At 37.7% G+C, this 15,564-nt stretch overlaps 1 protein-coding gene across 9 annotated transcripts in view; it reads right to left on the bottom strand.

Moving 5' to 3' along the window:
* TENM1 (teneurin transmembrane protein 1) overlaps positions 1-15,564 on the bottom strand; it is a 1,495,391-nt gene that overhangs the window by 195,696 nt on the left and 1,284,131 nt on the right. For 7 of the 9 annotated variants that reach the window (XM_075068828.1, XM_075068831.1, XM_075068830.1 and 4 more), the window contains 2 exons: positions 10,347-10,439; positions 8,169-8,407 (listed from right to left, as the gene is read on the bottom strand). In XM_075068828.1, the coding sequence (XP_074924929.1) occupies positions 8,169-8,407; positions 10,347-10,439 (332 nt within the window). The remainder of the gene's footprint in view (positions 1-8,168; positions 8,408-10,346; positions 10,440-15,564) is intronic. The other 2 variants (XM_075068832.1, XM_075068833.1) reach the window with 1 other exon arrangement.

Genomic DNA, 15,564 nt, shown 5'->3' with positions numbered 1-15,564 from the left:
ATCACCATGTTTGCTGTGCCTCTGTGTTTTTGTAGCATGCAGCATAATGGGGCCCTGATCCTAGCAAGGGCTGTGGGTTCTATTATATATTAACAAAGAGTTGGTAATTCATTATAATAATATACACAAATAAATATAAAGTGAGGTTCTGTAGCAGGTTTGTATTCATGAACTGCATTTCCATGTTATATGCTGCAATATGATGTATGTCACGTGGCAAGGGGCTGAATGTGCAATGTATGTTTTTCCTTGGTCCACTTCTTTTTTTAGCTTGGCTTCATTATGCATTTTGTCAGCCATTCTCACCAATTAACCTAGTTTGCCTTTGTCTTCTCTTCCAGCTGGGGAAGTACTGTACTTTCTGTAGTACATGCCAAAGCTTGGCAAGCTAGCTGAACTGTTTGTATGTTTTGACAGTCTGTTTCCTTCTTGAAAAATACCAACTGCATTATAGAAATGATGGCCTTTGCCAGCCTTGGACTCCTGACTTGTAGCCTATGGGAGATTCCATGTGATACCACTAGGTAGGTCTCACATTGAACAATGTGTAAAGCTGGATGTTTGAACAGAAAATAAGTTCTACTTGGATTAAATTAAATGGCTTCTATCATTACAGAAACTGGTTATCTGGCAATCTTAAAATAAATCCAATTTTCATTATATTAACCATCAAGTTTGTGTGTGTGAACTATAGCTCTTTGACAAATTACCTTCAAATCTAGGTATTACTCTGGTAATAACTAGTGTACACAATACTGGAAGCCATTAAATCTTGGAGAAGACTATTTCTGGAGCTCACTAAAGGAAGTAGCACATATTTATTTATCATTTTCATTAATACTTTTCACCACATTTTCATTAACATTCTTCTTCTCAGTTAAATATAATTTCTACAAAAATATCTTTCTGTTTGCCCTATAATAGAAGTGCAGTATGCATGATAAAGACTACATTTTATTTTAAATATACATAAATTTTACCAAGTAGGATTCAAGAAAGTTTGCTTTTAAATCTCTTTCAAACATCTCTGGAAGACCATGAAGCTCCATGCAGAAAGTATTTACTTGATTTTATTAAAACACCGCAAAAGATGTTACCATTTGAAGCACTCTCCTTTCTCATTTGCCAGCACAATACTAGCTTCCTCTCTGCACATTCTCACTGCTGTTAATACAAGCACCTTCTTGCATTTCTCTCTTGCTCTCTGGAACAACCAGCCTCATTACTCTGTCTCCTTGACTTTTTACCTTATTAGAGATCTAATCTGAAAACATATCTTTTCCTGATGTGCCAAACCCCAATTTATCCAGCCCTCCCCTATTATTTAGCTTTGGCACTATTTGATTACATTCTTCACCCACAGACTTATACATAGCTCCCACAGAGGTGATTAGGAGGCAGGAAACACATTTGAGGTAAAAATGCGATCCTCTCTTTATATGGTGTTTTGGGGTACACTGCAGATGTCAGATGCTAACATACAAATTGCAATTATATTGTATTTATATAACACGTTTAAGTCATTCTAAAATTTGAGATCCTTCTTGCAAAAGATAAATGTAAATATATATCTTTTTTTACAATAATACAATATATGGTTAAATTAAAGACTTTGGTCCAGCTACTAAGTGTGACAGAGTTTACAGTCGACAGAGCTGACGAGAGTGTAGGATGGTGTGTGGCAAAGGTGGATCTAAGCTTGTTTTCCACTTCCTCAATCCTGGGCCTATTATGGCTGCTCTAAATTTTGTCAACTACATTTGGTCCCATAGGACTGCTGTGCTGGCTGAGGATACAGTGGAGCACTGTACACTCTGCCTTGTCCTCAACATACTACCTAAAATGAAGCCAGAGAGCAGTGGCAATGCTGGCTCTCTGGCATCCTTGGTTGCCCCTTTTGGGTAACTTTCTGGCTGTTTTGCACCAATGAGGTAACTCAAAACTGCCAGGGCCAAGGCTCTGGCCCTTCATCTGCAAAGCAAATAATTAGAATGACCTATTTTGCTCAACTTGTAATCAAAAGGAAATTGAAATTTCTATATAAGTAACTCATGTCTTGTAAGTTTGCAGCATACTCAGGCAAAGACTCAGAAATATACAAAAGTGGGATTTTCAGGTTTCATTTTGTAAACCAGATTATTTCATACTTTCTGCTTATAAAGTCAATAAGATAATTTAATTTATTTGTATCTAACTTATGTGCTGCAAGTTTGGCAGTATATGAAATGTGTGGTTTGGCTCAAAAGCAAAAGAGACTCTCAACAGTGAAGAGATGACAAAAAAAAGTTCCCTTTGCAATAAGCACTTATCTAAGCCTTATGACTAATTTTAGGGGACAAAATCCCACAAATGTGTAGTCTCTCCAAATCACAACCTGCACAAAATGCCTTTTGTTTTGCTATTTTCATTTATTTTAGAAAATCTTATTAGAGCTTCCTCTATCAGATCTAAGAATTATAGTGGTTTTGACAGAATGGAGTTCATCAGCTGACCATTGTTTCTGCCCCTCATCAGACAATGTCTAGCTATTTGAAAAGTATTTATTTTCTGCAATCGCACACTGGTCCTGTTTACAATGTTGGATTATACCCATGCTATAAAGTCATGATGTGCACTGGTATTTGTGATGTGGGAATTTTCTGCAATATTTTTATGAATCCTCAGTTTCCTCTTATGCTTTGCATTGCTACACAGTGTGGGGAAGAAGATTAATTTTGCTCTCAGGCTATGCTAAAAGATGTAAGTGCATATGTCACGTCCCTGTTTGGGTGGAATGAGTAGCATTATTAAGGGACTGGCTGAAACTGACCCAGGTCAACAAAAGGTCCAGAGAGACAATGGACGCTCCAGTGATTCATGTTATTGATACTCAACAGTGGGAAGCTCTGACCAGGGGGGTTGTGAACTCAGAATGGTCCTGCCTAGAAAAAAATGACAGAGTGTCCAGCAGGGAATAAAGGGCTTATCTTCACTACTGGGGTAAGTTGACCTAAGTTACGCTCGTCCAACTATGTGAATAATGTAGTGGAAGTTGACGCAGCTTAGGTCGATTTACCCCGGTGTCTTCACTGCACTGAGTCAACGGGAGACGCTCTCCGGTTGACTTAGCTTTCTCTCGGAGAGCTGGAATACCAGGGACAACGGGAGAAAGCTCTGCCATCAATTTAGCGGGTTTTCATTAGACCCGCTAAATCGATCCCTGCTTCATTGATTGCAGCAGCTTCGATTTCCCCGTAGTGGAAATCAGCCTAAAGTGTGGGTTCTCGAAGAAGCTGAGCTCTTTCACCTGGGAACTGACTAAGGAAGGAAGTCAGAGAGAGACAGAGCCCAAAAATGGAGTTCACTACAGCTTGGCTGGTAAACCGTGGCTTGACCATTATTTCTCTGTGCTAACCTAAGGACTTCCAGTGCTGTGTACCACTTAAATAATACATTCTACTTTGTTTTGAAAGTTATGAAAGACTCATAACAGCAGACTCTGAACATATTTAAATATTTAATCTGCCAGATATAGGCATAGTGAATATTAAAGCTGGATACCCCAGTTAACAAGTATCTGAATTTAATACAGAACTTTTAGAACTAAAACACTTTCCTGGATAAACAAAAAGATAGATGCATCTTGGGACATTTCCCAATTTAACACACACATTTTCTAGTCTAAAAAATGATTTTTTTTTTACATTTAAAGAGAAATTATTCTCTATTATCCTTCCTACAGAATATTTAATATCTATTAAAGAAACACACATTTCTCACACAACGAGAAGGCAATGTTCTACGACAGACATTGTTGGGAGGACTATGATAAATATAGATGTCCACTTAAAGCACTTGTGGTGTTCTGTGGGGCTTATCCTATCCTTTATTCAGTACATTAGAAGGGCTAATAAGGAGGCAGGACTTATGGTACCCATCAGCGTACTGATGACATCTAGTGCTAATCTCCAGTAAAGGTGGCTGAGCACTTTGCCCAGTGGTAGGATGAGGGATGAAGTGAGATGGTATTAGTGTGATAAGGAAAGCAACCAGATGAGGTTGAAATAAAATCTATGGGCTTTCCTAATATGTCTTCTAATCGTTACACAAGTTCACAATAAGGGCAACTTATTACACACTCAGCTGCTTTTAACCAATCACACACCAGCAGTGGCCAGGCCCACTTTCCCATCTGCATTAGACTAGAAAGTCACAACTTTCCTTCTGTTGCTAATAGCATCTAGGTCTTTGTCACTTGTTGGCTAGATTACTTCAATGAGCAATTAATAGGGCTACAGGTTGAATCAGATGTCAGAAACTTTGGTTAATACAGAATGCTGCTGCATTTGTTAAACAGAGCTTCTTGAGAAGAGTATATTGTGGGATGGGGGAACTGGGATCACAAGAAGATAACGCTGTTGGTTTTGGTTGAAGGCGGATAGTGCATGCTGGATGGGGGTACCTTCTTCTGAGTGAGAGCTGATGCTGTGTGCTGCTGAGTACGTGTGCTGAGAGACAGATAGGGAAGGTGCTTTGTCTCCTTTCCTCCTCTTCCTATCAATCCACTTGCAGTGTTCTTTGCCTCAGGGAAGCATTGCTTAAAGATAGTGAGAAGCTGGGAGAAGGAGACACCTCATTATCTTTAAACGCTGGCAGGGAGGGTTGGAAGACCGACAAACCACAGCAGCAATGGGGAGGCAGAAACAGGAGAAAGAACTACTCCTCCTTCCTTCTCCTTAGCTTCTTTCTTCTGGATCCTAGCAGCCATTAGCCATTTTAGTCTCTTTGCTATGCCTCCTCTGGCCACACTGTTGCGTCTTGCCTATGGATCATGACCCCCTATTTGAGAGATGTTGGTATATATTATTCTCAGACTGGAACAGTGATTGTGCCAACTCCCACTTAGTTTTCCACACACAACATGCTTAGTCAAGCTTTCTGCATACAAGATGCCAAGCTACTGCTCACTCCAATACATACAAATGAGTCTTGCATGGGTAATTTTCAATTGGAAAACTGAAAGCAGTTCCAGTGGCTGTTTAGTTATGATACAACTCTGCCTTGGGAGAAGTTGGCCAGATAACTGCTGCAGGACACTTCAGTCAGCCAAATACAGCTCCAAAAGAGCAAGATAGGATTCAGGTGGTGGTGGCATAAAATAACTCAGAGTTTTGTGTTTGGTGGAAAGAAAGTTTTTCACAGAGTGAAAAACACTAAGTAGAAAACATCAATGTGTAGGCTTTTCAATGACACTGAAGGGAGTTAGGCACCGAAAGCACTTTGACATTCAATGGGATTCAGGGACCCAAATCCCATAATGCACTTTGAAAATTCTAAGCAACATTTTTATTTTTCACAAACATGGGTTTTCCCATATCTTTTCAATAGATTCAACAGCACTGAAGTTTTTGACACATCTCTAGAACATACCCCCTAATATTATTATTGTACTGACAGGTTTTATATTCAAAACATTATTTTGTAAAACTGTAAAAAAAGTGTTTGTATTGGAGGTAGGGACCTTGGGCTCAATGTTTCTTAGACAAAATTAGCACTGCAGAACAAAGCAAGATGTTCATCAATATCAGACGTACATGGCAGCATTGTTTTAATTCCCGTGTATACTCTCACTCTATACACCAATGTGATGTTTTTCATCTCTCTCAGGGTCCAGCAAGAAAAATATATTACTTACATTTTTATTGAATATATTTAATCAATCAAATGCAAAAAAACAACAAAAATGAGGGAAAAGACACAAAAAAGAATTCTTGGGCTATATTTTTTGATACTGGAAACTGAAGTCCACTATATAGTCACAAAACAGATACAGATCACAGGAAAAAGTACAAGGAAAAACAACATCTATGCAAACCACATTGTCCCACTAATATACCCCCTTTAGGTAGATATAAGAGGGCAGTTCAGCCTCTGTGTCCCTTCACTGAAAGTATTTGCTGAAGAGATTGACAAAGACAATATAATTGGTGATAGAGATTTTTGTAAAATGGAATCTGTTTATTAGAAACAGGACTGAAAACAAACTCATCATGTAAGGTCCTGAGCACCAGCCAAAAACTAATGACTTTGTCATTATTAACTTAGACCAAATCTGAAATACAAACGAGAAGCAAAAAGGCTTCTTATCCCATAACCCTTGAGGACAAGTTTACACTAAAAACTTAAGTCGAATGATATTAGGTCAACTTACAGCCACCGCAGCAATTACTGCAGCAGTGGTTCATGTCACACTTTCCTCTTTTGGTCGGTGGTGAATGTCCTCATCGGGAGCACTTCCACCAAGCTAAGTGGGGCAGTGTGGGGAGCTGAGAGCCCAGACTCTCAGGTCCTCTTGCAGCTCCCCACCAGGAGCCTGGCTGCCCCACAGGCTCCCCGATGGCTGCTCGCCACCTCCGTTCCCTGCTCTCTATTGGGAACAGGTCAGCCGCCTGGCTCTCACCTCCCTGATCTCCTCTGGGAGTGGGGAGCCAGGAGGCTTGGTGCAGCTGGGCACCTTGTAGGGAGCTGGGGCTGCAGCCTGACTGGGAGTGGGGAGCTGGGACCGCAGGGGCAGCCGGCTCTGAGTGGTGAGCTGGGCAGCGAGAAGCAGCCTTGCTGGGAGTGGGGAGTGCTTTCTTGTCAGTTTTATGGCTCCAGCAGGGAGCCATGAAATTGACAAGATTGGTAGCCAACAGGGGATTGGTAACACAGTGTCTACATGGACACTGCCTTGGCCTAACTACACCAACATTAGCCCCACTCATCCTGTGGAGGTGGAGTTATTATATGAGTGTAGTAAGGCACTTAGATCAGTGGGAGCAAGGCTGTAATATGTACACTGACAGTTAGGCTGACATAACTGGCATTTTGTCGACTTAATTTTGTAATGTAGACCAGGATAAGTCAGTCACTTGATTTTTTTTTGGGTGGTAGCACTTTAAGAGATAATGCCAATCTGTATCTTCTAGTACTGTGGTATGATTCCCGTAATTATTGATTCTGAAGGGAGTATGTCCAATGACTATGCAAAACTATATGCAGACCCTGCCATGCTTGGCGGTATTGCAGATATCTGGTATATCTAAACACCTCTGGACAGTTTTTTGCAAAGTGGTGCCCTCTCTTTCAGATGACCCCATTTTAGTATTCATACTCAAGGCACAAATATGTATTGGACACTTCAACTCTTGCCTGCTTATGAAGTGATCACTATATAAACTAAGAAATAATAGTATGTGCGTGTGTGTGAGTGTACACACAAATCTACAAAATAATTCCATTTGTTTGGAGAATATTACAGTCATGTTTTAGAATTCATATATTTTATAAAACTCCAATTTTAGACTACAAAACCACCCAAATGTGGAAATTAATGTTCAGTGAAACTAAAATGTCACCTAGAAAGTCGATAAGATTTGCTGTCAAGTGAGTATGATTTTTAATCACAGTGACTCCAAGCACAATTACAATATTCTTCTTCAAATGAGGAAGGAGGGTTTAGCCATTTTGATTAATTCTGTCAGTGCACTGTAATAACAAAACTGCAGAGTTATTTACTAAGCAAAAATGAGCCTGAAATGAATTAAGAGTGCATTTCAATCTGTGCAACATTTTTTTTAATCAAACATAAATTCAATATTGCAACAGCAAAATATATCTTATAAAGAAAATATGGCACAAATATTAAGTTTATTTAAAAATAGTTGCAAATCTAGTCAAAGAAACTGAGATTAAGGAGACAATATCAGTGTTTTAATTTGTGATCACATCAGAGAAACTAAATGTTGCTAGCAAGGCAAAATCCAATTGAAAGTTCTTCATCAACATTATTTAAAAGTAATAGAAGTAGCAGCAAAAGTTATAACTCAGTGTGAAAATCAGATCAACTTTTAATTTAAGGGAAAATGGTCAATGACAGCAATTAAAACCAGTGGGAGTCCTCAACTAGTTTAAACATGTTTTCTTGAATAATATTTCTTTTTTTTTTTTTTTTAAATAGGCAGTATTTGTGGTTAACAGAATCTGAGTTAATTAGAACTCCATGTTATTTTCAATCTCTGGCCTAGTTTGTATTTTGCTTTCTGGGATTTATGAAGCACTCCCCTGAAAATGCTATTAGTAAAACATGATATTTATATTAAGATGAAAACAAGTATGGTAATTGAACAGAAAGGAAATAAAAGGCTTACCAATAACATAGGCTAGCAACAGTGCCAGAGTAACTGTAATAGCTGTAGCACTCAAAGCAGTGCACTTCCAGTTGCAGCACCTGTAAGGTTTGTTAAAAGTGAAGGCCGGTCTAGAAAATGTACTTCTAGGAAGTGGCCTAGGAGGTGGAGAATAAATCGTATTGGATGTTAAAGGATAGTTCTGACTGGCTGCACTGAAGATAGCTGAAGAACCAGATCCATGTTTAAATAGGAAATGCCTATGAAAAGAAGACAAAGAATCATGTTGTAAAAACTGAATTCATCCTCTAAAACAGGGAAATCAACTGCATAAACATTATGTGATAAATACTGTGGGTTCCTACAAAGATATACAAAAAAGACAGAAGATGCATGCTTGGGAGTAGTCTCTGTTTTCTGAGTCTGAAGTACAGTCTTTTGCCACATTCTGATTTTCTCAGCCATTTATTAGTAGGGCTTTCATTTTTTGCGATTTATTTTGTGTTTCATGTACGTGTCTAAAAATCAGGGTGAAGGGGGGTTTGGGGCTCTCTCTTTGTATATACTGGAGTGAGTAATGTATATTATATATATTACTCATTACAGAAATAGATACTGTAATGAGCAATCTCTTTGTAATGTTCCCTAGTTCACTTTAATGTAGTTCTGCTTCAAAGAGCACTACATTAAAGCTCACCAGGGAAGATTTAGTGCTTACCAGCAGGGTTCTACACAGTGTAACATGTTGATGCACTTTAGAAAGCAAACCCCTGTAATCCACATTACTGGTCCATGTAGACAAGACTTTAGATACAAGTAACCATTCCAGTATTTTTCTAGTGATCACTGGATAAACACCAATTTTCATTTATTTATTTATTTGTGTATTAGGGTGCTCTATTGACGTTTATTGTCTAAACCAAAAAATCAGAAGCCCTATTTATGCGTAAAAGAGGACACAGGAAATGCATTCTAAACTGTATTCTCAATAGCTCAAATCAAGAATGTTAAGAAATGATTATATTGCAACAAGCCCATTTGACCTTAAGGATATGGTAAATATATGTTCATGACAAAGGTAGAATAAAATGTACAATGGGGCGATGAGTATAATATTCAACATTTCCACTATAGGATTTTAAAGAAAAGGTTTCAATTCTTAAAGATGCTAGATCATATAAAATAAAGGGTAGAACAGTTTACCTTTTTAAAGGTCTTTGTACTCAAATCTCTTCTATAGAAGAGTAATTAAATCAGAATATAAATTCTCACATTAAAATTTTTTGTCATCCACATTGGGGGATCTTTTGGTGATCCACAAAGCCAGATTCTGAAACCCTTACTTATACTGAGTAGCATTTACTCAGGCAAGTCTTCAGTGGGATTAATCACATGCATAGGCACTGTTGAACATGAATAAGGATTACAGAATTTGGTGCTTACATATAAGCATCTCATGTTACTTTGCTCAGCCTATTCGCACACATTTAGGATTTCCTTATTATGCACTGATATTTCACAATATGTTGTGCATATAATTTCATAACAAATATTTTGAGTTTGGCCTTTATGCACCACCTTACTTAATAGATAGTAATTCTCTGAATATACTGAATACAATAATATACTGATTTGTATAGATTAAAGAATGTTGTACATCACTCAAAGAGAATTTATCCATATTTCTACGGTTTACATTTAATAGAAAACAGCACATACATTTTAGGACTTAACACTTCGCTAGTCATGTCAGAGAAAAATTGAATAGCTCTATTCCTACATTTAGTATATTATTTTTAACGGTCTGTTTAGGTATTTCAAGTTCAAATTAAGACTTAGCTTTTTATCAAGGGGCTCATCCAAGGCGCACTGAAGTCAATGAAAAGATTTCATCTGGCTTTGGATTGGATCCCTCAGCAATATATCAGGAAATTTGTTTTGGTCTATAGCAGGAGCCTTACTTATGGGATCCGGCATTTGCCTACATAGGCATCACACCACTGCAGTCTCTGGGTACCAATAACATTACAGAAGACATCAAACCATCTGTAGGACTATATTCTTCTCCTTCCCTCATATTAGACTGTGCATAACTATTTTGGGTGGAATATTTCTTTCACTTATCTTTAGGGTAATGATGCCAGACTATTCTTTTAGGTTGTTATGGTGAAAAGGCTTTTTCAAAGATGTGGGTCTTACTTTTCGCTTGGTAGGTGGCAAGATACGTGGTCATCCTGATTTCTGGTGGAAGGGAATTCCACAGTCGAGGGCCAGCAAAACTCCCACTCACTTCTATGGGAGCAGGATCGGGACCACAATGTGAAATAAGGAAAAAGGATATAATAAATTCTTGTTTGTTTTCCCAAGTCAATATTTCTTTAATTGGTTTACAATTTTTGGACACAATGAGATGAAATTGTTATTTCCTTTAAAAATGGAGACCTATTGGATTTTTGAGAGTTAATGTAAATGGTCTAATATATGCAATATTGATTGTTCTATATGGTACATAGTTCAAAAAGATCAGAGGAAAAGGCAAGGAAATGCTGAACTGAAAGCTATTATTAAGGCTCTAATGGCCTAGTAATCAATAGCCAGCATAATTTCATTCTCTTATAAAAGGATTTTAAAATGTTGGTTCATAGCTCGATGGTAAAATATTTCAATGTACAGAATATATTTTATATTAATACAAGAACAGTATTTGAATTAAAGTACATTTGAGCTAAATTCAACTCACATCCCTTAAGACAGATAGAGGTCTATATTTGCAGTTAGGAGATTTTATGTATTTCTAGTTTATTTATTATACAACTAAGATTAGGATGTAATGCTACCTTAAAAGTGATGTACCAATGATATACTATCAAGAAAATGTTACAAATTGTAACAGTTTATGTCTTCCATTTTTGGGGGAGTATAACGAGTGCATAAACACGTTTTCAGATTATCTGAAAAACAGCGGAAGCATAAAGACAAATTTGCAATACTAGACCGTATCTATGGTCTCATAAACTTAGATGATTACTCCTCTGTCTAAGTACACTGCTTCCCCTAAAGGACTTTAGGATATACTAAAATGTTGCTATCAAGTCTATAAAATTGGGCTCTATGTACAGAGCAAAATGTTAACAACTGTAGTTCAGGGCTTTATATGTAAATACAACTCGGTATGTATCACCTTCTAATAGTAAAGGCAAGACGTTTTTTAAGACTCAGAATATAAGGAAATTCAGAAAAATTATAAGCATGACTAATGGAACCATCTGATAGTAAATAGGAAAGTTTTAAATGGTCATGCAAAAGTGTCAAAAAAACTGTAAAACAGAGATCGTGTTCTCTCACTCAAAAATGCAATACAAGACATAATCTGTTTGTGAGATATAAATCATTTAATAATATTACACTGATAATTCCAAGAAACAAAGGAAGATAGTCACTGCTCAGTAATTATTTCACTGTATAAAACATGAACTTGGAAAACTTTTTTCCCTTGTAGCAAATGAAACAATTTCCTGTGGCCCATTTAACTTTTTTTGCACTCAACTAACATTTCTCAGCCTCAGGTTCACAGCACAGCGGAACTGCACATAAATCAAGGAGGGCGAAGCACAAACAAAAAATGCACCGTGAGTTAATGAAAAATGATAAGGAAAAGCAGTTAATGGGATTTACACATATATTTATGATGATGATCTTGTACATGCTTTTGGGGGGCTTACCTGCAGTAGTACTAAGTCCTGTACAACCTCTATATGTTACTGTACCTGAGGTACAAATGTGACTGCCAGACAAAGCACAATGCTTGAATCCCTTTCTTGGTCCCATCTGACTCTTGTGCCAGCGGCCCACAACAGACAGAATTTTGTAACTGCCAATCCCTGCCCTGAAATGTACACTTTTACTCTATCTCTTGAATGTACGCTTTGTGTAAGGAGTCACTAGGCTTCATAAATGTGGTGGGGAGATTTGCCACAGCATGGGGTGGGGGTGATGCTCATAGGCAAGAAGTGGGTATTGGAATGTTGTGAGTATACAGATATGAATGGGGTATGTGGATATAAGTGAGGAGGGAGCTGTGTATTTCAGGTATTATTTCTTATAGAGGCTTGCAAAACCTAAGACTGGCCCTGATATCCATAATTCATTTCAGGGGACCATAATGAAGGACACTCCTTTCCTTAAAATGATATTCTTTATGATAGTGGAAGAGACATTGGGTAGGAGTTCTGTTTTAAAGCTTGTCTCTTATGGGATGTAGTAGAGATTTTCAGATGAATGAAAATATTCCTCATATTACTTTAGAGATGACTGTCTGAATTAGGTTCAGGTTAGGGATCAGAGTCTGGCTATGTGGAAAATCAAGGGTAGGGTTTGGTGTCTGATTTGACATTGCCAATAATCTGGCAAACTCTTGACAGGTTTTAATACCTTTCTGGTTTTGAATCTAAACCAGTGTCAAAGACAGTTAGGGAAAGACTACATTTATGCAATTCCAACACTAAAGAAGCAAACATTTATATTGATATGAAAATCAGACACACATAAATATATATGATTATCTCCCTCTTCCACTAATTTTATATGTTACTCATCTTAGCTCTTTGGGATATGACTATGTCTGCCCCTCAAAGCTCTACAGCATCCTGCACAATGAGGCCCTGATCAACATTTTGCATGCAAATTTCACTTCATGCTCTTGAAACAAAAATACCAGTGAAAATTCAAAACAATTAAAGCAAGCAATAGTATCATATTATATTTTGACAATGTTATTGGAGACCCATACAAAGTAATCCAATAATAATTACCCTTAAGATATTAATAGAATACTGCTACAGTAACCAAGTTAACAACACATAACTCCCCCTTTTTTATATCTAACCTGTTGAGAAAGTTTCTTTCTGACCTTGTTTTCCCAGCAATGGCCCAGGATTCAGTAAAGGACATCGAATCACTTCCAGATGTAAACAGTGGGGCTGGCAGTTAGCTACTTACCCTCAGTCCTAGACTGAAATCTCCAGGTTTGAAAGTCTCTATGTTCATTTGTCTATTTAATAATTCTCATTTCCATTAAAATGACTAATTTTTGTAAGAGAAAAACACACGGTAAAGGACAGAGTTGAAAACATTCCACTAATAAAGCTGGAGAAAATAGGAATGCAAGAGAAATCTTGCACTAAGATGTCCAAAGATTAGTCTGCATTGCACATATGAAATATAAAAGTCAAGTACATAATTAAATGGGCACACAAGTGCACTTGCACATACTTTCAGTAGCAAAACAAACTACTGAATGTCTGAATAACAACACATCTGGGAAGTCCTGGGTTTGGTCACCTAAGCATTTCAATTCATTTTAAACTCACTCATCCCCAAGTGTAACCGTGGTTGTCATAGTAATTCAGAGCTAGGTGCCACCAAGGGCGGTGAAGGGGATGTGGAGTGCACAGCTGCTGAGCTTACAAGGCGGACTTCTCTCTGACACTGTCAGAATACCTTCTTCAGGTTCCCCTAAAGCATACATTAGAGTGGCAGCTACAGCAGATTTGGAGAGGTTCCAGTACACTTGCCCTTCTGTTCTGGTTAGCATGGATTAAAGGCAGAGCCATGGGCTCACTGGTTGCATCTATACTTGCAGGTAGGGGTGTGATTCCCAACTCGTATAGATATACTCATGCTAGATCTTATCGAGCTACCACACTCAACAAACAGTGTAGCTGCTGTAGCACAGGCAGCTGTGAGCAGAGGCATGGACTGTCTATCCCTAGAGCAACCCACCTGAATCCCGTGGGTATGTACTTCGGTGAAGGGGCTAGCCCATGCTACCATGGCTATACTTCTATTTCTATCATGCTAACTCGATGAGAGCTAGCCCAAGTACGTCTATATAAGCTGGGAATCACACCCCTAGCCCATAGTGCAGATATAACCTTTGAAGTTTTGGGCATAATTTGAATAATTTAATTATAGAAATCTGAATTTAGATTACCGTTGCGGTTTCCAGATATCACTGTTATAGGAGCAATACAAGAACCTAAACAGAATATAGTTGAAATACACCTGGCTTTACAATAAATCACCAGTAAAAATGGATTTGCTGCCATATTAGTTCCCAACAGATATTTGCCTATATCACAAAACCACCTTGTATTGTGGCACAAATATACTGTGGCCATGCTACTATTTTTAGCACACTAACTTGATGACAGCAATCATGACTACGTCACACCCTGAGCTCCAAGTATAGATGTAGATATAGTTACCTAGCCTTTTTCAGACACCCACCTCACGCAAGGGCACAAAGATGAAGCACGGATCATACTCTTCAATAATATTCTGGCCAGTCCTTGTAGAGGGGCTACCCAGAATACATCTGTACCCCCAACAAGAGGATACCAGTAGTGCTATACCATGTACCAACAACAAACCTAAACTATAGCAAAAACATGACACACTCTTTTACAAAAAAACAAATACAATGGAATATGACTCATTTTTTAAAAGCACAGGACCAGGTACTACCTTGAATTCTATCCATTGCAGCATTGTTCCCCATTCTGTCTTATTATGCACAAATCCTGCTGGAGCAAGAATGCATATGGATGAAAGGGAAAGGAACAATTGGTCATGCAAAGTTTTCTCTAATTTGTCACTTAATCTGATATTATTTTTACATACACAAGTGAGATAATTTTTAAAAGTCCATGATGCAATTCTATAATCTATTAGGAACATACCTGCATGCAAAACATAGGCATTTTAAATTGGACTGGTTTCTTAAATTGCTCTTATAAAAATGTTTCCTTTTATATTTATCTTTACTTTATATACTCTTTGAAAATTTAGCCCTGTAAACCTGTGGATATGATAGGGTGCATAAAGAGTCTTCTGTGTTACTCATTTATCGCTGTATTATAAAATACAACAAAGAGCAATGTGCTTCTGATTCATGTGTTTGAATTTCTGACAGCCTATGCAAGCTTTTTCTGTTAACTTTGTGACCGCACCTCAAGACTCTGATGAAGAAATCTGGGACAACAATTATATAAATGCAGGAGAAAGAGCCAAAATCAATCAAGAATAGGCTCTAATAAGGGCAGTGTCAGAAATACAATATTAAGTCAAAGTCTAATTTATAGTCTTCATTGGCCATATAGTGAAGAAGCAGCCAAGAAAAAAGCCACATAGGAGACAGTTGAAGTCAGTCTTGAAAATATCAGTGTGTGTTTTATTATAATAGTATCTGGCAATATATTACTACTGTTAAAGCAGCTTATGTGATTCTATTCTAAAATGATTTTCTGTGATTTATACATTACATTCATCATAATATTGGCAGGTCTCAGTGTAATGGATGGTTTAAAAAGAATCCAGTGGGAGTTCCCAGTATCCCTATGGGCTGCTTGACACAGGC

This window comes from Chelonoidis abingdonii, chromosome 8 (genome assembly GCF_003597395.2).
Source record: "Chelonoidis abingdonii isolate Lonesome George chromosome 8, CheloAbing_2.0, whole genome shotgun sequence".
NCBI classification, from domain to species: Eukaryota; Metazoa; Chordata; order Testudines; family Testudinidae; genus Chelonoidis; species Chelonoidis abingdonii.
Note: the sequence above shows the minus strand (reverse complement) of the source record. Positions and strands in the feature narration are given on the sequence as shown.